Raw genomic sequence first — 26,004 nt, 5'->3', positions numbered from 1 at the left:
ACATACCGTGTAAACATACCTACACGTACGGCGTTTTCTTTTTCTTTCTTCCGCGTTTCTTGCCTCTTCCATCTCCCGCTGTCACAAAACAATTGCCAGTTGTCAAACAGGCAAAACGCAGCGCTCACAGGCAAGCGAAGCAATACATATTTTCCCGACCCAGAGGCGAACCGAGCACAACGCATCGCGAAGCTGTCGTCCCTGCCTTGTGTGCCGTGTGCTGTGCAGTGTGTGCAAAAGTAATCATTACGAAGGGGGTTGTTTGTCTTCTTCTTCTGCTTCTTTCCCCCCATGTATCTTATGTTGTTCGAGTGTTTTTGTTAAGTTGTTAAGTGCTTTCGGTGTGTTTTTGGTGCGGGCGCGCCTGCTAATATCAGCTGACAGAAACGGTGTGTGCGGCGGGGCGGCCCCTGCCCGTGTACGGTGTGTGCGGCCAGTCGGGAGGGTGGAGAAAAATGCTTTTTTATTCTTCTTCTTCTTCTTCCCCGAGAATAGTGTAGGGCTGCTGCTGCTGCTGCTACTGCGGTTCCGAGGGCAGAGAAAAATCTTTCCCTCGTTGGCGCGGTAGTGCAGGTGCTGTGAAGCAGCAGCAGCAGCAGCAGCAGCAGACATACACACATCAAGCGGTGCGTGCAAAAGACTGCATCAAGCGAGAGAGAGAGAAAGAGAGAAAGAGAGCACACATGCTGCCCCCCCCCCCTTCCCCCCATTCGCCATCATTAAATTGCCTGCTGCAGTACGCTCGCCTGGAAAATGGTGTAGTGCGTTAGTTTTTTTTTGTTGTGTGTAAAATACAAAAATCCACTGCGACGACCATTTGCGGCACTTTCCAGGCTGGTGGAATTCAACCAAAAAAAAGGGGGCCCCGCATATCGCTATGGTTACGTATTAATAGTGGGCCTTTTGCATTAGGAAAGAAGGAAATAGTTAAACAAGTAGCAAGTAGCGCGCTACTTTTTTTTAAACGTCGTTTATAAACGACCTGCTAAACTTCCAGTTGGTGGCCTTATTTAGAAAAAAAAAATCTATTTTAGGCAGACAAACCCCCAACCTCCCTTCCCGCCCGCTCACCCACAGAACGGTGGCCAATGGGTGCAGTGTGTGCCGGTGGTCAGGCTAAAAATGCGACCCCCTCCCCCTCCCCCCGAACTTCACCATCCCGCACCCCAATAACTTGGGTCCTGCGGAAAATAGCAGCAATAGCGTGGTCGGTAAGGTACAGCAGCATACCCCGATCGCAACCGTTTGCGCGAGAAGAAAAGCGTGCAGGAACAGCCTTCTTACGCAGTTTCCATTGCAAAAGTGGTTGGCCGGGGGGGGGGGGGGGGGATGGGGGGGGGGGGAGGCGAAATCTTTTCTCTCGCATGCGGCGGCGTGTTACAGCAGTGACAGGAGCGAATGGCGTTTCCGCGTGGAGTTCTCGACCCCCCCAACCCTCCCGACATTACCCCGAAAATGTGCCGAAAATATACTGGCGGTGGAAAACTAAAAACAAAAAAAAACACACACACACACACTCACGCACGCATTGTGTGCCACATTCTGGCGTGTGCGTCGAAAACGGGGGGGAAGAAGGAAAAACCCAGGCGCTTTCCAATCGCATTTTAAGGACATTCGGTGACATTTTGGGGGAGAAGGAAGGAGTTTTTAAAAGGAAAGGAAAGGGGTGGAGGGGTTTTTGAGCATCGGTATATGCCCAGCGCTAGGTGTCTCCATTCGCAAGTGACTGCATTCTCGGTCCCCTTCCCGGACCTCCTACTTCCCCCTTCCCCCTCCCCAGAGTACACACAATTAATGCGTACAAATACTGAGATGCGCAAGCGCTAACGCTCTTCTCTCTCTCTCTCTCTCTCTCTCTCTCTCTCTCTCTCTCTCTCTCTCTCTCTCTCTCTCTCTCTCTTACCTCCCGCCCGCGCTGTACGGAAATTACGGAAGCACCGCACCACATTCGGAACGGCGTGTCGCGTGCGCGTGTGTATGTGTGTGTGTGTGTGTGTGGAAAAATAGTTTCGTGTGAAAATATTTTCATAAAAAAAGAAACGGTGTGCTTATGTCGGACCCGAGTGGTAAATGGATGAGGGAAAATGTGAAATATTCTTCCGTGACTGATTTGTGTGTTTTTTTTCTTTTTCTCTCTCTCTCTCTCTCTCTGTCTCGCTCTCTACGTTCTCGCTGCTCCGTGTTTGGCTGGAAAACACCAACACTATGGCACCTGGAACAAAAAAAAAAAACAACAACAACTCCCGCCGTGTTCCGTGTCAGCATGATTATGCTGCGAGCGTGAAAATTGTGATAATGCAACGTTCTAAAATTATCAATCAAAACTTTGCGTGCTACTAGGTCCCCGCTCCCTCCCCCCTTAGAGTCTCGTGTTGCCCCCGGAACACACCGCGTGTTTCTCGGCGCTCTCCCACAACCCCTTCTCGGTTCTCCCTAACTGTGTCTCTCTGTGATTGTGTGTGTGTGTGTGTATGTGACGGTCGTGTTGTGTCGGCGTTGTGGCAGCAGCAACGCGGTATAAACGCGGGGCTGGAAAGAAAAAAAAAAGCAAACCCCAACAACAACAACAACAACAACAACAACAGTAACAGCAAAACCGTACGGGCCTCACGGGACCTCCAAACCGAAAAAACCGCGTCCGGTAAAGCGCGCGGCTCCCCTACCGGCGGCGGCAGCCCGCCCAGCACAAACCAGCGCAACATGAATACCAGTGCAACAACCAACACCAACAACAAGATCAACATAAGCAATAACAATGCTATCAATGATAAAAGCAACACAACCGCCAGCTACCAATCGTCGTCCGCAATGCTGCTGAGCACGCCGCCGAGGCGCGGCACGAAGCGCAAAATCGCGTCAGGTAATTGACCGCTGCGCCGCGCTCAAAAGCACGGCATCCTAGGACCGCCCTCCCCCCCCCTCCCCGCGGAATCTGCTGGAATGTCTTTTTATTCTCACTGTATGCTCAATGTTTGTTTGTTTGTTTGCATTTTTTTTAGCACCACCCCGACGCTTAAACTGAAACCAGGCAAGCACAGCGGGAGAGGGCAGGGGTGGTGGGGTTGTTGATGGGCGTGAGAAGCGTGTTTAAAATCGTGTTTGCCATAAGCACAACTCTTCAACTGGTTTAAACCCCACTACACTGCCCCCCCCCCCCCCCCCCACCCTGGAAAAAAAAACGGGGAACGGATTCATTTCAAACGGGGGTTGGCAGTCGTCGTCGTCGTGGTGGGTGGCGCGTACCCTTCTATTCCGTTCTATTTTGTCAATCACCTCCACTGCTTGACCTTTTAAACCGATCGCAGCCATGCTTACTCTAATGCTGAAACGCCTGGCACACGCCCTACCCCACCGCTGGTATCGATCCGGGGCCTTTAGACCCGCAAAAATGGTCCGCAACATAATAATGTATTAATTTAAGCAGTGCCGGTGGAGCCACTGGCCCAGGCGTTTGGTCCTCCCGCCCGCTCGAATGAGCCAATTGCGGGAAGGAATCCCAGGGCCGGACGATGTTTGCTTTGTTTTCGTTCTGCCTCTTGCTGTATTTGCCGTAGCAACTATTGGAATACTGCTGGAACTCTCGCCGGAATGGAGGGGGAGCGGGAGAGGGGCGTTTTTTATTGCCCGGTATTAGCCAGTGCAATAAAGTCGCGATTTATGAACATACCGCATCAATCCTGGTTTGCAGGCTGAAACGAGTTATTTGAATACCGAAACCCCAGCACCGGGGCCTGCCTCATTGCCGTTTTCCTTGCGCTGGGGTTTGAGGATGAGAGTGTAGCAGGTGGCGGGCGGGGCGGTAAAATTGGCTTTTGCCTTTTTTAAAGCAGGTAATCTATAATAAAAGGAGGTCGATGTTCTTTTGAGCCTTGGGTGCTTTTTTTTGTATCCTGGAGCATGATTTATGTTCGAGCGAAATCAAACGCCATAAACATGGCGAACATCGTCGTCGTTGATTGGAAAGAGGGACGCGATCATCATGATCCTATTCGGTGTCGATGTTTGGCCACAAGATCGAAGAAGAAACGGAACGTTTTTTGGCGCGGATGGGCAAAATTAAGCAAAGCAGTCAATATGGCTTACGCTTTGGAGCATCTTGCCTTCAGCGGAACATCCTTAAAACGAGTTTTTTGCACCTCAATAAATACCGCTCTTAACGAGCGAAACCTTGCATGACGAGCAATATCACGCAAGCATAAGTTGCGATGCTATGAATCGTGTGTAACGTAAAACTATAGCCAGAAAGGGGAAGTGTCGTGAAGAATTGCGTTGAAGCACAAGTGTATGTTTTTTTCTATGGGCAAGTGCTCGTAGCGCGCATTTTGCTGAACTTTACTTCTGCTCACGAAGGCGTCAATTGCTGCCAGTAGAAGGAATTTCATATGAGATTTGATGCGCAACGAATACTTTGAAAACTTTAAAACCTGTTTTCGTGGTGAAGAATATTTACCACACATTTTGGAAGAAAAAAAGCCTACCTTGCAACGCCTAATAGCAGAAACAGTTTTTTATCACTTTTGGGCAATGTTATGGAAAATAGTAAAATAAACGACCACTCTTTGAAGCTAGTAGCTCTATAATGGTGCCAAAGAAAGAGTGAGCTACTGTTTACAATTACAGTACAAATTATAGCTGAAATAATTGGAGAAGTTAGAAAACCGCTTACCTCGGGGACCACCGAATACTGTTCAAGATGTTTCTGCAATGATCCCCTTGCTTGTTTGTTTGTGCCCACGGCTATTGGACGATTCCGATTCCGGAGTTGACTCAAAATCCGCTTTTCGGCGGGAAGAATTGACCTGAGAATCGCAATTTACCCCGGTAACGGAATCAGGATTGACTCCAGAAATGGAATTAGCTCCGGAAGGAGGATCAGTTCTCGAATTGAAATAAGCAGTTTCAGAAGTCGAAATCAGTCCTGGAATCTCCATGAGAATGGATCGTTTGATTTTAATTCCTTGCGGCTATCAATGCGTAGCATCATTGGACCCAAACGTCTATTCTAATGCTGATGCCGAAACCAACTCCGTTTCGAAGCCGATTCTGATTCCGGCGCCGATGTCGATTCCGGAACCAATTCCGAAGCTTACCGGAAACTTACTATCCGCAATCGATTTCAGAAAACTTTGGAGCTAGCCGGAATCGATTCCGACAATAACTTAATTTTTCCCATCACTTATGTCAATCTAAGTGTGCATTTTCTTGTGAACAGTTTGCTAATTCCGCGAAGCTTAATCCCTGTTCAATACTGCTGGTAAGACATATTATGTGCTTAAGAATGAGTTGAGGTGAGGTACGAGCGTGTAGAAATGAAACAGATCAACTCGATTGAATGAGTTATTAGAAAACCGGATCACTAGGAACAGAAATTGAATAATGGGAAGGGATAAACGTAGGAGGACGTAGGTCACAAATAGGCTGTCAGTTTAGAATCTTTGGAACGCAGGAGCTTGGTGAATTCCGGAAATTCTACAGAAGCGTACACAAATCGAGAATTCCCCTGTACCCGTAACTTCTCTAGCCTCTAAACATAAAATCAAGCGATTCCCGAGATATCCTCTTCTTTACTCAGAAGCCTGGCTAGCTAATTTTCTACGCGATCGCTCATAGAAAGGTATCCATTCGTCCAAGATGTTTTACAGGGTTTACCAAGTCGTTTTGCGATGTGTCGCTTACGAAACTTTACAAACTTTACCGCATATTTGTGACAAACCTATGTAGGTGCAGGTTTTCCTGCCTACTTTATTTACTTTATGTCGTTGCCGTCAAACGTTTGTCTGCAACTCACCCGTGTTAGTCTCTGAGGCTTCAATTTTCGACAGTGCACATTAATGTTTGTCTCTAAGGCTTCAATTTGTGACTTTGTGGTCATCCATTTTATTTGCAAAATGGAACGTACTGTCTGAATCTGTGTGGTCTAAAATGACCTCACTGGTTGGTATAAGATTGCGTGCGTGGGATACTAGCGTTTGATAGTCAGTGAATGTGATGAATAAAAACACTCAGAGAAATTTGATTCCAAATTGGCTTTTAGTCATCGAAACAGAAATTCATCGCAATGGCTTTGCTTAAAAGCACCATGAGTACTATGTCGGTGTTTGTGGCTGTCAAAGCTGCCTCGTTGATTGCAGACAACCACCCAACTATTGACGGGCCACCAAACAGTGAACAACCCTGTTAAAAAAAGACCCGTACAACAACTGTTTTACGGTATAACAGTAAAAAAGACATGCATTTTTAGCTGTAAACAATGTCTTGAGAATGTATTAAATGCTATTAGTCTTATATCAAACAAATCACAACACAACTTTTTATTGGCAATTTTGTATTTTGAAACTACAGTTGTCATAAATCTCCTTAAATACCTTGTAAATTTAAGATGATTCCTATGAGAGTAAAACTCTGTTGACTTACAGACAGTAATAGACGCGTTAGAGTAAAAATGGTATGCCTTAGTGCCAGAATTTAGCGACAACGACTGCAAATTGAGCATATTCAAGCAATTCAAGCAACAGGACTCAGCAAGGACTTCAAGCAGCACGAAGAATTTATTTGAACATTTTATTTACTCACTTGTTTAGATTCAACTCACTGGAATGTCTTTTTTGTGGTTGTATGAATCTTAAAATGAGTGAGTTAATGATGGAAATCACTAGAATCATTCTTATATTCTGATTCAAATCACTGAGAAGATCGAGCATTCTCATCAATAGTGCAGTACAATGCTTAATTCCTTTCCCAACAATAATAGTATCGTAATTAATACCGCTCCGTTTTTTTTCGTTCCATATGATGCATCTGTAGTCGCCAATGGAAATTCTCCAGGTAAAAAATCAACTATTTTGGGCCGATTTGTAGAAAAACGGTTGAGCCGTTCCCAAGGTTCGTGTAATTAATGGAGTTTTTTTGGTTATTCTGCGTGTAATTTTAGCTATCCGAAAGCGGCGCAAACTGCAACACTCGTCCAAGGCGGGCGAGTCCCGGCTGGAGCAGGTGCCGCAGACCAAAAACACGGTCGCCGTGCTGAACGAGCTGAAGCGCAATCTCGTCTACAAGGTGGAATCGCAGACCGGACCCGTCCATGCGCCGATCTTTACGATATCGGTAGTGGTAAGCATACGACACAGCCGGAGAGAAGAACCATGTGTGTGTGTGTGTGTGTGTGTGTGTGTGTAGTGCTCACAAAAGCCGTCTGCAAAATGGTGGCCTGCGCCATTCTGCGCGTATGCCAACTCACAGAGGAGCCAGCAGGAGCAGCAGCAGCAGAGGCCAGCTGCTGGGCCAATTGTTTCTATTTTGTTGTGTTTTTCTATTTGTTCTTACATGACACACACACACCACCCCCATTTGCTGACTTCAGTTGCTAACCAAGATTTACCAACCCCATCAACTCTATCACACTCTCTCTCTCTCTTTCTCTCTCTTTCTCTCCTATCTCTGTGTCTGACAATTGACCTAAAAAAACCAACAACAACAACAAACCAAACTTAAACTTAAAAAAAAAAAACCGCAAACAATCAAACAACCACCCTCGCCCGAAAACATACGCGCTCTTCTCCCACCCTCCCCTTCCGCAACTCGACCCCGCCCCAAAACCCAACCCGGGTCGCCTCCCGTAAACGGTTTGTTTTGCCAGGTCGATGGGCAAAAGTTCGTTGGCACCGGGCCGAGCAAAAAGTTGGCGCGCGTGGCCGCGGCCGCCTCCGCGCTGCGCAGCTTCATCCAGTTCAAAGACGGCGCGACGCTGACGCCGATCGAGCCGCTGCAGAACGTGGACTTTACCAGCGACGATCCGATGATCGAGAACAGCATCTTCCCGCTGTCGGATGCGGTCGTCGGGCCCGGCGTACCGCAGGAGAAGGTGGCGGGCGCTCCCGTTGCCACCGGCGGCTCCTGCGGCGGCAAGCCGGCCGCCGTGCCTGAAAGCGCCACCGTCAATTCGAACCACTCGCTACACAGTAACAACAGCAGCAACAGCAGCAACAACACCAGCAAAACCCCATACAGCAGTAGCGGCTGCATTAACAACAACAACAACAACAACAACAACAACAGCGGTGCAAACCGGGCGGCTGCTGCTGCTGGTGTCGCTGCCACCAACAACAGCCGCCAGTGCGACATTAGCGGCAACAACACGACGGTACATTCTAACAGCCACACTACCACGAACAACAGCAACACCGCCAACAGCAGTCACAGTAGCGCGATCGGGCCGACCGCCAACAGCAACGGCAGCAACTGGCACCGGAAGGACGCGGCGGCCACTGCTGCTGCGGCTGACGGTGAGAAGCAGCAGCAGCAGCAGCAGCACCACCATCATCACCATCACCAGTCGGCGCAGGATAAGCCGTCGGCGGTAGGAACGGTCAGCAACCACAACCACAACAACAATGCTAATGCGAGCGTTCGAACGGCCCCTGCAGCGGCATCCAGTATCGTTACCAACAGTAATTTCACTATATTCTACCCACATTTTAATTGCCTTCTCTCTCTCTCTCTCTCTTATTTCTTGGTTTTCTATGCGCCCTACAAAACCATACCACCAGCCCTTCTTCCCCACACCAAAACCACCCCACTCTAACACACACAAACACACACACACGTCCCTATCTTCATAAATAGGTTATCCGTTGCCTCTCTCTCTTTTTTTTTCTCTCTCTCTCTCTCTCTCTCTTTCTGTTTCCTCTCGACCAAATAAACCACTCCACCACATGGTTTTTTTGTTCTTTTTGCCTTTTTCTCTCTCTCTCTCTCTCTCTTTCTCTCTCCCTTTTTCTGTTTTTCTGTCTCTCTGTTTCTCTCTCTCTCTCTGTCGAATTTACTAATCACGTTTTTAACAAAAAAAAGCAAAAAAAACGCCACCACCACCCGGGTGTAGTAGTTGTGTTGCATATATGATGCGTTTGTGAAGCGTTTGTGATTTTGTTTGTTCCCTTTTTTGTTTCCTCACGTGTTTGGGTTTTGTTTTTCAACACTTTGATCTTTTACTCTTTTTCTCGCTCTTTCTCTCTCTCTCTCCATTTCTCTCTATTTCTTTCTTACTCTCTGTTTTGGTTTGTCTTTTTTTGTGTTTTTGTGTTTTCCCCGTTCTCTTTTTAAAAGGACGATCGTCTTTTTTTTTTAATACAACAATTGCCCGTTCTCCTCGCAAGAAGAAAAACCCCGACCTATCGCCGGCTTCCCCCCTATAACAATAACAACAAAAACAACAACAAAAATGTCCTGCTCATCGCCTCCCCCCCTCTAAGTTCCCCCTCATGATCTCCCCCCCCCCCCCCCTGCTCACGATCCGATCTAACGCGAAATCTAATACTATTGTTCATCGATATGCTGTATCGTCCTTCAGTTGCAGCTACTGGAACCACTTACAACGACAGTTACGAACAGTATATCGGCGTTAGTGCTGGCGGTACTACTACTACTACTACTACTACCACTGCCACCGCTTCTTCCACCATCACCACCACCACCGGTACCGACCCGAAAACTTCCAACGCCGCCATCAGCCGTCCCCCCGCAGGTCTGGCCACCTTTCCCACCGTCCCTTCCCTCCCACCAACACCTTCTTCCCCCCGTCCTGCCGCCCCGGGTAGCACGAACCACCCGCTCGCCGGTACCGCCGCCACCACCCACAACAACACCATCTCCTCCTCCCCACTCACCCACCAACATGCCAATACTGGCAATCATAATACTGCTGCTGCCACCGTCGCCACCACCACCAGCACCGCCATCCTGATGCTGCCGCTGGCCGGCTACGTCATGGCATCGGGTCCGCGGTCGGGCAACCCACTGTTGGGGAAACCGGTCTGCACCACTGCCGCTGCTAGCACGATGCCGCTCCGACCGGACCGGGCGCGGGACGCGAAACCGAACGAGCCGGCGGCACCGTACCGAAAGCTGAAGGCGAAATCCGGCAAGGCGGCCCTGTCCGCGGCGAGCGATTTCCATCGCTTCGTCAACTACATACAGTACGATACGTTCGCGCTGAACGGCTCCAAGAAGCAACAGCAGCAGCAGCAGCAGCATCAGAACCATCCCCATCAGCACCACCACCATCACCATAACAGCCACCACAACTATTTTAACAAGTTTGGCAACTTTGACACCTCACCCATCAATTCCTACCACCTGTCCCTAGTACGTAGTGACGCCACGAAACTAAGCACTGCCGCGAACAGCAAGGCAAACGGGAAGGACGGGCTGGCGAAACACATTTCCACCAGTGCCGGTGGTGGCGGCGGTGGCGGCAGTGGCGGAGCTGGCGGCACTAGCAACAACAGCAACAGCCACAACACCATTACCAGTACAAGTACCCCCACCACCACCACCACCATCCTGCCTTCCACTACTAACTCGATCGCGAACGGGAGCACTAATCCCGCCGCCGCGGCCATTGTGATCGTTACTTCGGCCTCCCCCACTACCACCACTGCCCTGGCGGCCAGCAGTACCGGGGTCGGGGGCGACAAGGGTTACGTGCGCGACGGTCCCGGCGCGAACCACCACCACCACCACCACCATCACCACAACCACCATACGGTTAGCTATCCCTTTCCCAACACTACAGCCATCCCGCCCGCCCTAACGAGTCCTTACGCACAGAACGGTCATCGGCAAGTGGTTGAAAAAATTCAGCAAAGCTTAAACTTATTTAAAAATACCAATGAAAAGGCTCTAGCATGGAAGAAACGGTTCGAAAGCAAGTATTAAATTGAATTCTCCTTTTATCGTTTATACTTTCTTTCCACCAAAGAACCACCACCACCACCACCACCACCACAAACTCCCCCAAAAGTTTCCCGCCCGTCCGCCTCCAACTGCCACCCAATCATCACCCACTACACCTAGCTCGGCCACCGCCCCCACCGGTCGTCGTGTCACACCCCCCCCCCCCCCCCCCCCTCTGTTTTCCCGTCACCCCGCGCACCCCTGGCCAATGTACCAGCCACCCTGGCCACTCTCCATATCTCTCTTTCTCTCGCCTCCACACTCACCCGCCCTTCGTTATATTATGTATTTTGTGTGCGTGCGTGTATGTGTGCATTTCCATGTAATACTCAAATCATCTTCGTGCGATTTGTGTGTGTGTGTGTGTGTGTGTGTTTGTTTTCTTCATTCGTTGTTTTCGTTGTTGTGGCCTTCTATAGGGTTTCATTTCATTTGTATGTATAATAATTGTGGGTGCTCCGATTATGATTTGCTCGTCGGTTTTTTTTTGTTTTCTTTGTTCTGCTCTCCCGCCCTCCCACTCCACTCCACTAGGACCGTTTGGTTATAACTTTCTATTGCGCCAATCCCGTCGCCAAGCTGCGTTGAATTGAATTTGCCCAGAATTTGCCGAAGGGAGGGAGCACTATTTGCATGAGTGTACATGAAATTTAATTTTCACCATTCCAACCTTTCATGAAACTCTAAAGTTTCATGATTCTCTATGGAGTCATAAATCTCTAAAGATTCATGAACCTCTGAAGATTCTTGAATCTCCAAGGATTCAGGAATCTCGTAAGATACATGAATCTTCCAAGATCCGTGATTTTTTAGAGATGTATGATTTTCAAAACATTGAATTTGTACATGCCCCGAAGTCTTGAAAGCCTCTGTAGGCTGGCATGATCACTAACTTTGTTACGCCGAGAAGAAGAATGATATAAAGCTCAAGCTGTATTAATTTTTGGATATTTATGAATCTCTAGCGATTCGTAAATCTTACGAAATTCATCATTCTTTCGAGATTCATTTTTCTTTCGAGATTAATGAATCTTTTAGGTTTCGTGAATTTTTGAGATTCATGAATCTTAAGAGAATCTGTGAGATTCATGAATCTGTCCAAGATTCAGATTTATTGAATAATTTCAGGGCCGGCAGGGACTACTGAGTTACTGGAAACTATTAAAAATGATTATGAATTGATGATTATGTGTTATGCCGCCTCCTTGGCATAACACAAACGATTTACATAACATTACTCAGTCAAATAATCTCAAATAATATCAAATCAAAGAGTCAAATAATATGCGTTACAATAGGAGGGTTTCAATTTTGTTTAACCATTTGTTGAATAATAATATTCAAACATTATTTTTTACTTGAATCAGAGAAGTCAGAATGAAGCGTTAGATTAAAAACGAGAATCAACACCGTTGAGAGCGATGTTAGTCCATTCAACTCCATTCCACCTTAACTCCTAACTCCTAAAGTAAACCACAATTCCAATTTGGAAAAGAGCAACCTTGACCTTGGCAAGCGGGAAATTCAATTCTACTGAAGCTAATGCGTTCTTCCGTTACTCCTTTTTCACTTTCGTGCCTCGTTCTCTCTCTCTCTCTCGCTCTCTCTCCTTCTTTCTCTCTCTCTCTCTCTCTCTTTCTCTCTCGTTCTCTTTATCTATTCTACTCTATCTCTGGTAAATCGGTGTCTCTGTATCACGATAGTTTGATCACAATTTTTCATCATCACCGTCCCTCCCACAAAATCCTTAACATGTCTCTAACCCCAAACACTGGTTGTTTAGTTAAATTGCTGATAGTATTATATATTTGCAAAGTATAGTAGTGTTGCGTTCCTTTTTTTCTTCCACCGTACACTTTCTGTCCCCTCCCCCCTGTCCTACACCACCCCTTGCTTCCTCCTTCCTCTTTAAACCCTTATTTTGTTCGTATATGTGTCAATGTGTCTCCCGCCCTTACCCCCCTTTACTCGGAAGACGTTTTTTGCCTCTCATGCTGCCCCATCGTACCATAAACCATCATTTTTTTGTCTTTTCTTTTTCTCATTCTCTCTCTCTCTCTCTCTCTGTTTCTCTCTATTTCTCTCTCTCTCTCACACTCGAATGTTGTGTAACATTTGCTCGCTTGCTCGTGTATGTGTGTACCTACTTGTGCCGTCGTGTTTGTGGCGCGCGCTCTCGTGCACTGTTTCCGTTTCCGTTTGCACACGCCCCACGTGTGCGCTGCGCTGTGAATTTGTGTGCGTGCTCGTTCGGTGTTGCCTTACGCGGCATCCACTACCGGCATCCACTACTACCACACCCCACCAACCACCCGTTTCTGTGCGCGCGTGTGTGTGTACGTGTATGGTGGGTATCGGGCGCAGAGCTGAAGGTGTCGTCGGGCAGCACGCTGCGCAACAGCGGGAACGTGGCGGCCGGCCACCATCCGAAACCGCAGCCGGAGAAGGGACCGGTGATGCTGCTGCACGAGCTCTTCACCGACGCCCACTTCGAGTGCGTCTCGTCCGACGGGCTGCAGCACTCGAAATTCACCGTCGTCGTTACGGTGAACGATAATCAGCGGTTCGAGGGGACGGGCCCGTCCAAGAAGATGGCGAAGAATGCGGCCGCCAAGGCGGCGCTCGCCTCGATCTGCAACATCTCGTTCAGCCCGCTGCAGCAGTCCAAGTTTGGGCTGATATCGGCCGGCACAAGCAACGGCTCGATCGGCGGCCCGTCCGGGGTCGCGCTGAACGGCGACAACAGCTTCACGCAGAACAAAAACTTCGAGCTGCCGCAAACGTTCGCGGACGCGGTGGGCAAGTAAGTTTGGCTGGCTGATACGCTGTACACGTGTACTGCTGCACACTAACATGCTTTCCAATTGTTCCTCCCCGCAGACTGGTGATCGAAAAGTTCAACGAGGTGATGAAGGGCAGCGACGTGTACAGCCGGCGCAAGGTGCTGGCCGGGTTCGTGATGACCCACGGGTACGACATCAAGACGGCGCGCGTGATATCGCTAGCGACCGGCACCAAGTGCGTCAGCGGCGAGCACATGAGCGTGACCGGCTCGGTTATAAATGATTCCCACGCGGAAATTATCGCGCGTCGCGGCTTGATGGACTTCTTCTACAGTCAGCTCGATCTGCTCTGCCAGCAACAGCAGCAGCAAGCGGGCACGGTGACGGCAGAGGAGGAATCGGCATCGTCGGTCCCCCCGGCGGCCCACGACGGCACGGCCACAGCAGCAGCAGCAGCAGCAGCGGCGCCAGTGGTGGCAGTGCCGTCCGGGGGGCAGGAGGCGGACCCGAACGCGCCCGACCGGCAGGCACGCCAGGAAATCATTTTTAACACGCCCAAAGACGGTTCGAACCTGTACACGCTGAAGGACGGCATCTACTTCCATCTGTACATCAACACGGCACCGTGCGGCGATGCGCGCGTCTTCAGCCCGCACGAAAACGACAGCATGGACGTGGACAAGCATCCGAATCGGTAAGGCATTGTCGCTTGTCACGGGGAGCAATGGTTGCAAGTGTGTAAGCTAGTTGCAGGAACCAGGTTAGTGCCGAATGGTGCAGGTACAAGCACAGATACAACAAAAGAGATCCTTTTTGACACAAGATTTGAGCCACCGCAGTCGCATATGGGACCTTGGCAAGTTTTAGCAATCAGAATTTCAGGTTTCGACACTTTTGGAATCTCTGATAATAAGGATGGTGAAATTCGATCTCAACAAGTTGTCTTTCTTACAAGAATTTGAGTTATTCTGAATGTCTTCCATAACAAAATTAGGTTAATTTTGTTTTTCTCAGTCGTAACACGCGCTTATTCTTAATTTCGGTTTGATTATTTTTGCTGCGATTACTTCTTAAAATCCGTTTTTTGTGTTTAAAGTCTGGTAGATAACATCGATAGAGACAGGCAATTGAAATCGCAGTGAGCGTCAAATCTCCAGATCAAAGCTGGTAGACGATTTTAACATACGTCGACAAGACGGTAGCGACGCGAAGTACCAAAAGACCCTAAGGCATCTTCCTTACTTTTCACATGAATGCTTCCGGGACAATAATACTATACGTATGTTTAAAGCAGGGATCTCCAAACGGTTCAGTTCGCTGATTTTCTTCTTAAAACATTCATTAACATAGTCAAACGTGTGTATTATAGTTTTGTTTAATTTTCACAAAGGCATCCCGGGTCACATAATAGGCTCACGAGGGTCGCGGACCGTAGTTTGGAGAGACCCCTGGTTTGAAGCAGTAAAGCAGAAGGGTCTGTTTAAATTACTAGACGCTTGTTGGAGTTGTTCTGAAGATATTGAAGACAACTGTGAAATCTCAGCATGAAACAGGCGCTAATTAATCGTTCTAAGCCAATGGTTGGCATAGTTTGCTGCCGAAAGAGCTAAATTGTATAATAATGTTGGTAGAGTTTCACGTCAAAAGCCCAGCTTGATAAAGCAAGCGTAAAAAATGTGAAAGTCCTATGCATATATGAAGAGAAAAAGGGCTGCCATTAAAGGCTAGAGCAGCAAAGAGCCGCATGTGGTTTGCCTGGAGCGTTTGGGAATCATGCTTTTCTTTCTTCTCATCATAATATTAGGAAAGCGCGCGGCCAGCTCCGTACGAAGGTCGAGTCGGGCGAGGGCACGATACCGGTCAAGAGCAGCGATGGCATCCAGACCTGGGACGGTGTGCTGCAGGGTCAGCGACTGCTGACCATGTCCTGCTCGGACAAAATATCCCGCTGGAACGTGCTGGGTCTGCAGGGTTCGCTGCTCGCGTCCATCATCGAGCCGATCTATCTGCATTCGATCGTGCTGGGCAGCCTGCTGCATCCGGCGCACATGTATCGGTAAGTGGTGTCGTGCGCGGGGTTCGTCCGAGAGTTGCTTAACGGATATGTGGGTGTGTGCCTGTGTTTCACTTTCGCAGAGCCATCTGTGGCAGGATAGAGAGCGCAATCCAAGGGCTTCCCCCTCCGTACCGTTTGAACAAACCGAAGCTGGCGCTGATGACGTCCGCCGAGTCGCGCAATCAAACGAAACCGCCCAACTTTAGTATTAACTGGATCACGAACGGTACCGAGGTGGAGATCGTCAACTCGTTCACCGGCAAGCTGATCAACAACAACACCAACACGAACAAAATGTCCCGCCTGTCGAAGCAGTCGTTCTACCAGCGCTACTCGACCGTGATCGCCGGCCTGCCCGGCATACCGCTGCGCGAGGTGAAGCCGACCTACTTCGAGACGAAGATGTCGGTCGCCGAGTACCAGCAGGCGAAGCGCGAACTGTTTGCCGCGTTCAGCAAGGAGGATCTCGGCGAGTGGCTGAAGAAACCGATCGAGCAGGACCAGTTCACGCTGATCGTGGCGAAGGAGTGCAGCGAGCTCGGGCCGCAGCAAGCGCTGCCGCAGCAGGCACAGCAGCCGCAGCCGCCACCGTACGCTAACCAACCCCAAACAGTGCCAATGCCAGCGGACGCAAATACCGCCGCCGTGGGCAACGTTTCTTCCATTGGAAATAGCTCCAAATGACATCATGTCAAGTACTCCTCCAGCAAGCGCAACTACGCGTCGATCGGCTACAGCGACAACACTAGCGCTAGCAACACTTCCGTAGAGCGTAACAACAATTTTAGCAGTTCTTCAGGTAGTTAGTTTAAGCGACGCTAACGTGGGCGGCGGCATGTGCTTGGTCTGGTTTTGTTGCTGTTTTTGTGATGCGAAAAACAACGGAGGGAAAACGAGGGGCTTGAAATGAGCGAAGGCGTTATAGCAGGGGGGAGGGAGAGAGACAGAGATAGAGAGAGAAGGGCGTCTTACAAAATTTTGGGGGATAACTATTATCATCTTTTGACTGCTTATTTTTTACTATTCAGTTTTTTTCTTCTCATAAACCAGTTTTGTTTGGTTTTAGTATTTCCAATTGGGATTTCAAAGTTGCAGGCAATCTAGTTTTTAGAATACAGCGTATTCTATTTTGATTTTTTTTGAATTCTATTAGTAAACTCCACAGCGCACTTTTGCTTTGTGGCGAAAATGGCATCCCCCAGCATCGAATACGGTTTAGAATGATTTAAGTTTGAAATTTGAATTCTTTTGTTGAGTTTGTGTCGTGCAAACAGCAACCCCAAGGGAAGGTGAATTTTTCTACAGAAAAAAGAGAAAATGAAAATGACAGAAATTCGTGTGAATAAAAAACCTCTCTAGCAAGAGGAAAATTAGGCATTAGGATTGGGTAGAGTAGGAAAAAACAAATAGCATTACACAGTTTGGTGAACAAAAAAAATGAAAAAGCTAGCATCGTTTGCTTGTCTGTAAATTTGTGCGCCCCGCGTTTGGAATGGGGTTGCAATACTATGAGACTGGTTGTAGTTTCTCTACTATCGTTTAATTGGTATTTTTAGAGCGTTTGAAATATTAGCGTTTTTTTAATTGCATTAGATTTGGCTGTCGTGGCTTGTGTATTATCGTTTGCTGCGGGGTGGGGGGGGGAGTTTTGTTTTGTTGTTGCTTGTGCAGCTGTTTCGGTTCATTGCGAACACCCTCCGCCCGTAAGCGTTTAACGCCTCTGCGGGTGGATGTGTGATGTGGTTTGATCCGCTGTACAGCCACCAGATCGTGGACCATCTGCACACACACACACGCACACACTCACACACATATGTACATATATGCCTTTGCTTGCCGGTAACAGTGAGGGAAACGGAACCTCCTCCCTCCCAGCAAACAGATTTCATTTCTTTACGAACGACGATCTCATATTTGATTTTATGTTGTACTAGATCTATCTTCGCTTTCTCAAAATTTCATAACGTACACAGCATACAGAAGGGGGAGGGAAGACGGCACGAACGAAGGTGGGGCACAGCGACCACACCTCCTCTTCCACTTGCAACCAACCCTTATTTCATACTGGTATACACACACACACACACACACACACATACAAAAACATATTTACATATAATGCTAATGCTCAAGCACAGCAAACATTTACAGGCACACATTTTAAAGGGGAACAATATTGCGAGCAGAGAATACTCGATACTGTGTGTGTGTGTGTGTGTGTATTTTAAAGCCCTTTCCTCCTTCTTTCGTTGTCACGCATTTCATTTTACACATATCCACACGTTCAAAGTATTGAGACACCGATATTGGTTTATCGAATTTATTAGATCCATTTTTTACTAGACATACTGGATTTCATAGTAAATTATTTATTTTCCTTTCGCGTTCACACGGAAAACAAAATTATCCTTATTCGAAATAATAATACGAATAACAATAATAATAACAGTAATAATAATAATAATAATAAGGCAATAAGGTTGTGTTACATAGTTATTAAAAGAGGCAACATTACACTATACTTCAGACAAGCGAGTTATATTAACATTACGACTATATAAACCTATTGCATTAGTAGAGTCCCTGCCGGGTCCCACCCGGGCAAAGGGTGTTAGCATAGTTTGTTCGGTTCTTGCCCAATATTTGAACAACATTAGTATAGTTTGAATTGCACGCTTGTTCCAAAGCTCTGTTTGAGTGGATCAGGATCGTGTACTGTTCGCGGGCGTGTTTCATTTAACCATACAAACTAGAAGCCAACCAGGACGGAACCACTGTCTCCGGGGCTACACGATTGTTTTGGTAACATGTGTTTGGTTTCTATTGGTAAAATACTGAATTCGGACAGTTTTTACCCTATCGATAATTGTTGCTAAATTGAGTAACGCCTCTCCCACTCTGTCCTGACCATGTTCGGTCACAATCGGTACGTTTGTCCAACGCCAATTGGCTGTTGAATGTTTGTTTTCTTTTCTCATCAGTCTTTTTCAATCGTGCGTAATCTAAACCTAGCCGAAAAGCGAAGGTGCAGCATTGTCCTACCTATATACACGAGCAAATGCAAATAGTATGATAAACTAGTAGCTATAGATAGACACGTTTGTTTTTTTTAGCGTTATTAGCAACTAACAAACAGTTGCGGGGTGGAAACAAGTGTTGCGAACGAACAGGTGTGTTACATTGCACAGGTGTGCAAGTGAAGAGAGGGTTGATTTTTAAACAAGCCCCGGAAAAAGGATGACAAACATGCAAAAGAAGCATACAAAACAAACGCTCATACACCGGCAGATATTCGCTGTGAGGAGGGGGTTACAGTTTAATAGCGATTGTGATTTTCGTAATCATAATTTTACACGCCCCATAGCGTCCAGGGTGCTATGGCTAAAATCTAAGACGACCTGCACATTAACTAGCCCTGTATGTTATTAAAGCGATTCAAGCTCTACCAAGCACACGTTTCGATTGTTTTCGAGTTTCGGGTTGTGTTTAGCGCGGTACTAACGTACCCCTCGATATTAGCAGTGTGTGTTCTCTACCTTACCCAGGAGTTTCGTAAATATTTAAATCTGGAACAGTAAAAAAAGGGAAACCCATTGCATCACATTGGAACGGGAGACAAATACAGTGAAATCTCTCTAAGGCGAATCTTGAAGAGGGACCGTTTTCTGATTGATTTAATTAAAATGCAGCTACCACGGGCAATCCACGTGATGCATCCTTTGATCAATTTGTTTGTGAACTGTCATGCAAACATTCGTCTTTAGAGAATTTAGGCGGCCAAATCGCATATGCGGCTTAGAGTATAATCGCCTTATGGGCAAATATTCATCTTGAAGAGACATAAAAAGAGACATAACCGTCAAAATGTTCATCTTACAGAAACAATTCATCTTAGAGAGATTTCACTGTACCGCCAACTCAGAGTATTCTCACTCTCTCTCTCTCTCTCTCTCTATCTAGCCAGTTTTACCTAGCGCGTTTGTAGTAGTTGAATTGCGCGGCGGTTGGTGTTTGTTTTGTTTGGTTTTGCAATTGAACATACTGCACCTGGGTGGGAAATCATGTGCTCTGTGCATTTTAAAGCGAAAAGCAAACAATGCGTGTTGCTTGAGATCTTGAGAAAAACAAATTAGCAAAAAACAAAAGAAAAGAAAAATCAAATGGATTAGGAATTTTAATTGGTGAGCTGCAGCAGGAGCAGAGTTTAGTGCAGTGTTGTCGCGGCAAGAAGTTGTGCAGCAGAAACTTGGTTCAATTTTAAATCACATCTTGGCACATACGTGTGTGTGTGTATTTGTATATATATGTGTGTGTGTGGGTGTGTTTTTGTGGGTGATTAAAATGTCAATTAATTGCCGCACGCATGAACAGCTCTCTCACAACAGTTCACAATTTACAACTTTCCCCATTCAGTCCTTGCGTCTCCCCTAAGGCACTATCTACTTCCCTCCTCTACTGGCTCAACCCTTTCAAGCAAATTGTTGCAAAAGAGATAAGAAAACACACACACACACACACAACACCAAGCAACACCATCTGTTCGAAACTTTATGTGATACATTGCTTGTATTGTTTCTCGAACAAACAAATACGTATTTTTTAGTGTAAGTTGCATTACAAGTAATCTCTCCTTTGCCCCTCCCCAAAAGCGCTGTATGATTTGTACAAAAGAAGCAACAAAAAAAAAAAACAAACAAACTATTACGTAAATAGTTATACCGTGTTTTGCTCGCTATGTTGAGTTGAATTGGCGAATAGAGAGCCAGCAAAACAAACGAACCGATATAATAATCAGCCACTCAGCGTACGGGAATAGGGAAGTGATCAAAACTTGCAATTCTGCTCACACAGCCACACAAACATGCATACACATATATAGACACAGGCATAGAATGATAGTAAGGCGCTCACGACATGGGAAAATGAAAATGACTTTTTACATTTACTACAGCAAAACAAACAAGAAAAAAAACTAGCTTGTAAGCTGCACCGAGCGTCTAGGGTGTGTGATATGATAATAGAGACGTTTTTGTTTTGTTGCATGGTTGAAAAATGGGTGAAGTCACCACCCACCACTCGACAAGGAAGAGACGGGGGAAACAGAGAGCACCCGGAAGTAAAGACCGCACATGAAAGTATGGTTTATTTGAACTGATTTAACCTGTACCGTGTGTGTGTATATACCCCACTACAAACTCAGCACTCTCACACGTTTGCCCTGGAAGCAATCTTTCCACGAACCGGCATTCTATAGGTTATCGGCGTGTTACTTAATTAGCTAAACAATGCAAACTGCAAAAAAACTACAAAACAAACAAACTAAAAGCAATTTATATGACAAACGGTTTATACTACCTACTTTGAAACAAATGAGATTAGGTTTTTTTTTCTAGAACGGTAGTAGACAAGCAAAATTATTGATTATGTGCGTGTGCAAAAGTAAAAAAAAACACAAAGTAACGAAAAGCCAATATATATACCCCTTTAGTAGTTTAACATATTTGATGATATTTGAATTTGGCCAATTTGAATTTATATATACACACATGTGATTTGTTTGAACGGAATTAGTGGAACGAAACAAACGTCTAAGTTTTAACGGTTGTGCGCTTTGATTACTAAGAAAACTCATAAGAAAAAATCAAACATTGTGAAATTGAATTTGATTACACCAACCACCACCACCACCACCAACCCCTTCGAAGAGATATGACAGGACATCTATAGGAGTTAAAACCAAAAAAAAGTCAGCATTACAGGGTTTCCTCGTGTTAGATGAGCGCGTTATCGAAATTCGGTGGCATGAAATCCTTGGCATGGCATGGCAATGACATTAAATGAAGATGCCACAGATATACTTTAGAAGCAAGCGTTTTGGGGCGTGTGCCCTCACTGTCTGCAGGCAACGCGGGTGAGCTCCACCAGCCGTTACAGTGTTGGCAATTTGTGTAACAAAACAAAAAAAAAAAAGAAAGAAAAATAATAATTCCAACTTGTTGGTCGTTTGTTGGTTTGAAGTTAGGCAAAAACAAAAAAGGAACAAATCACGCACACACGAACAAATCTGTTTGCTAGAGAATGTGTGTGCCTGTGTTTAGTTCAAAAGCCGGTGTGATTGTTTGTTTCGTTCGAATTTGAACGATAAAAAGCATACAAAATTGAACAATTGGAATAAATGCCCCCCGCCCCGCGGCGAGGGCGCGTTTACAGCTACTAAAACAAAGCTGTGAAGGAACGGGTGGTTGGTATTTTGGCACGCAACAAAGAGGCGACACTTTGACGCGGTAACGAAAGCAATAACAAAGCTAAAACAATAATTGGCTGCACATTTGGTTAGAACTTAGAAAGCTATCTTTTGTTTTCTCAGGCCCCTCCCGTTCCGTACGTTGGCTGCAGGAACTGTTTAGGGGGTTTGTTTTGGGTTTTGCAGGCGGTTAAAAAAATCAAAAAACTATGTTGGACAAAAAAAACAAATACGATAACAACGTTACGGGGCAGTGGGGATGAGAGTAGAGGAAGCAATGTTAGTGAATTTATATTTATTAAAAAAAGATACTTTTTTAATCTATTATATTAGCTGAAAACAAAAAAAAAAGAGGAAACAACAAACCAATGGACTTGAACAATGGATCACCGTGACAGTGACAGTTGTATTTAACTAACGTTACATTTCGTTCGAACGTTTTGTCTGTATTGGTGGACAGGTGTATGGAAAGTGGGAATACTTCGTTGTTGTTAAATGCTCCTTTTGTTTCTTTGGTATGTTTTTTTTTTTTTGCAACTACAAAATTGTAACAATGTGCATCACCTGCATTAATGGCGCACACATGTTGCTTTAGCTAAACACAATTTTGAGCAGAACGAAAAGGAAAAAAAAGCCACGCAGCCATCCTGCCCGACCTGGCCCGCAGCAATAGACAAAGCAGCTCGTGCGACAACCGTTCAGTTAGTAACGCTCTCGGGTGCGTTATCGTTACGTTACTGGTGCGTTATAATGTTTCTAAAAGTATTATTTTAGTATCGCGTAACACTCAACTCGTGTGGCGCAAATGTGTATGTTTCCATTCACACCCTCACGGCAATGTGCAAAGTATCAGATAGTAAAAGAAAGTGAGTGTGTGCAATGAGCATACGAAACAAAAGGGCAATAGCGCTCAGGTACATACAAGTGTCAGATTAAACCAGAACAGATCAGTAAGGGAGAGCAAAACCAAAAAGATATCAGTGCCGTTTTACAGTCAACACCATCTATGTGCATCTTAAATAGATTTGTAAGTATCTCCAGTGGTCATCCCCGCTCACAACCGCCTCCCCCCCCCCCCCCTTCTCACAGAAGAAGAAGAATAAGAAGTTGAAGAAGAAGAGCAGGATTAAGCGAGCATTGGGTGGGAAGAACACAGAGTAAGCAGAAAAGAAAAACATGCACACACACACACACACATACACACGTATATATACGCAACGAACTATCATTTGGTGGTGCCGCGCCGCAGTCAGTGATAATAATAACCTAACAATAAATGAAGTTACAACATAGGAAAAACCCCCGAAACCGAAAGCCCCGCGCTGTGTACATATTTGCAGAATTAAACTTAGGGTAGAAAGGGTGCGGATAGTAGGATTATAAGATACAACAACAACAACAACAAAACTGAATGAAATTATCAACAAAATGAATGAACATACTAAAAACAGTTAGAAAAGAACAAACAATAATACACACAACACACACACACACACACACACTTTCACAATTTTTCATCACTTCTAGTAAGCTAAGGCCTAACTCTACTACTGTCGGTTAGCGTTTCGGGTTGTTTTGTTTGTTTGTTTTTTTTTAAACCGGTTTGACAGGAAGCTTCTATTACTATTCTCCATAATAACCTCACATTGCGCCCGAAAGCGCCATCTTGCCACTACCACTATTCAACCAAATCAACCAACCACAATACTACTACTAACTAATCACTACTAACTACTACTACTACTATTACTGCTAGTCAATGAGCGATCATTACCCATTCTGCTAACCCCGTGTTTCAGTTCACCGCGCTCTCGCAACTCCTGCTCTGATGAGGGCCATGGTGTCTGACAGATGGTTGACAACTGTTTGGTTACGTTGTCTTTTGTTTTTCTGCTGTCTTTATTTAACCTCAAAATACGTATTAGTTATTGTCGGTAAAGTGTTGCTTTAGACTGTATAAATCCCGAAAGATGGGACGATAGTTAGTGAGTGAGTGTGTGTGTGTGTGTGTATACGGAAGGAATGCATTACTTTATCCATCTTTCTACTCTTCCCACTCTAGTCTAGGACGGATTACTATTTCTAGTCGAATTCATCTACCGTAGTGTCTCTCTTTCGCTGAATTCATGCTAAAAATCCGGAACTGAAGCGCAAACAGTGGTAGCGTTAATATGTTTTTAACCCCCGACAGACAACGTACTCTTATAACCTAATTGTGCCAGTAGGATTGTTTTCTTTGTTTGTCTGTGAGACTGTTCCATTTTTTCACTCTCGCGCTGTTAGGTTGATTAGTAGAGTTTTAAAACTAAAAAAAAAGAAGAATTAAACAAACAAGCTAAAAAAAGAAAGAAAGAAAAAAAAACCGCGCAGGAATAAACCTTCCTTCCGGGAGAAAACCCCCAATTCTCCTTCTCTAAGCAATAATAAATACAAATCTTCTCGTTGCCATGGTGAAAAGTAATATGCTGCTGAATATGGAAAATTATATATATACATATATACATATACATAAAAAATGCATACAAAATATGTATATTTTTCAACTCTTCGCTCTCTCGTGAAATCACAACCAGTTAACCAAGTAAACAGGTTTACTTACGCATAGGTATGAATTACGCATTTCCAATACCACCCTCCCGATGCCCCGTTCCAGTACCTGTCCACGAAAAAATGCTCCCCTCCCGGGTCCCAGACGCGGGAGAACTTTGCCCAATGTCCTCCGAAAGTGAAACAGACCGTTGTGGTTATTATTATTATTTATGTTTTCATTTTTCTACGGAACTTGTATACGAAAGCATGCAAAAACCAGGAAATCAACCAAAAACAGCAATTAAAAAAGCGAGTCTCGTCAACACCTTCCCGTCTTACACTATCCACCCCCGCCCCACCCACTCCAACTACATCCCCCGAATGGAGTCATTCAAGCAAATGCAAGAAAAAAAAAACAACAACAACATACAACCACATCAAAATATCCCATCTTTAAAAAGCAGCATGTTAGCAGCAATATTATCCCTTCTTAAGACAAAAAAAAAGCAACAAAAAAATCTCGTACACAACGATCTAAGCGAAACAGCAAAAAAAAAAAAAAAGTTAGTTTTGAAATCCCGAATTATATAACAATTAGATCAATTTTGCGACATTCTACCATCCGGGACAAATGCCACGGATAAACACTGTACTACACGAAGTAGAGCAGTAGAGAAGCAAGTGGAGGACGACGACGAAGTAGTAGAAGAAGAAGAAAAACAACAGTTTGATCACAAGCTTTTTAAAAAAAAAAAAACAGTCAATTCTCACAATTGTAAAATGGTTATGAAATAAAATATAGCAACGTTTCTGAGAAAGTTACTGTCTGATGAAAGTGTTTGGGAATTCTGACAGAAGCAAAAAGTGTTGAGAAAAATGTATGCTTTAAAAGCTATAAGACGATTACAAAAAAAAACAAAACAAAACAACAAAACCTCGTTTGTTCATTCCGCTCATTCGTGGCGGTTTAATTACTTTTTGAACATGTTTTAATTTTGAGCGTGCTGTTCCTTCCCTTTCGACCGCAAACGCAAACGAAAAGCCACAATCAATAAATTCGATTTTCATCGACCTTGGCTAGCTATTTAATAATGAATGCGCATAGAACCAGGGACCTACGCAAGCGGGCGCTGTGATGGCGTCCGTTTGAATTTTTAACGGTTCGTTTAAAAAAAAAAAAGAAGCAATACTAATTCTTCTCTTTGTTTGTCCTGCAAACGCCCGGACGATAGTCCGGATGGAATGAAACATTTGCCAGCCCACCCTGCTTGCTCGAGTGGACCCCTCTCTCCCCGCCAACACCAACCTATATAGAATCAATACCTCAGCGGCCTCAGCGGTACTGTGACACCGCATCCGCATTTGCAAGCAATCGGAATGAAGTTGACCTAGGTCACTCTCTTCCATTCGGCCCGCGAGCGGGGCGGACGGGTTATGGGGGCCGACTAATCGAAACATGGAATGTACGGGTCACGTTGCGCAACCTCCAAGTTGCCAAGTTCAAGCGCATAGAGCAAACATAATTAATGGCACTGCGGTGCCCGTTACCGGATGTATCGATCGATCGAGTGAAGTATCGTTCGGTGTTGTCGTGGTGGTCCAGTTGAAGTTAAAGTTGAAGAGAGAGAGAGAGAGAAGTGAACATAAAGGGTACAAGAACA

At 45.6% G+C, this 26,004-nt stretch overlaps 1 protein-coding gene across 10 annotated transcripts; it reads left to right on the top strand.

Moving 5' to 3' along the window:
* The first annotated feature begins 75 nt into the window (after positions 1–75).
* Positions 76–25,165, top strand: LOC1272079 (double-stranded RNA-specific editase Adar). Of its 10 annotated transcripts, XM_061663380.1 has the most exons (11): positions 76–239; positions 1,936–2,066; positions 2,263–2,860; positions 6,805–6,825; positions 6,932–7,110; positions 7,637–8,447; positions 9,347–10,702; positions 13,096–13,534; positions 13,612–14,208; positions 15,319–15,570; positions 15,651–25,165. In XM_061663380.1, exons 3-11 carry the CDS (start codon positions 2,701–2,703, stop codon positions 16,252–16,254), a joined length of 4,419 nt encoding a protein of 1,472 aa, XP_061519364.1. In that variant the 5' UTR covers positions 76–239; positions 1,936–2,066; positions 2,263–2,700; the 3' UTR covers positions 16,255–25,165. The 10 variants fall into 10 exon arrangements, with proteins under 10 accessions (XP_061519364.1, XP_061519333.1, XP_061519335.1 ...); XM_061663349.1 differs by lacking the exon at positions 1,936–2,066 and having other exon boundaries at positions 2,341–2,860; XM_061663351.1 differs by lacking the exon at positions 1,936–2,066.
* Positions 25,166–26,004: the final 839 nt, after the last annotated feature.

Source organism: Anopheles gambiae, chromosome X (assembly GCF_943734735.2).
Source record: "Anopheles gambiae chromosome X, idAnoGambNW_F1_1, whole genome shotgun sequence".
NCBI classification, from domain to species: domain Eukaryota; kingdom Metazoa; phylum Arthropoda; class Insecta; order Diptera; family Culicidae; genus Anopheles; species Anopheles gambiae.
The sequence above is the reverse complement of the archived record's forward strand: the minus strand, read 5'-3'. Positions and strand labels throughout refer to the sequence as shown.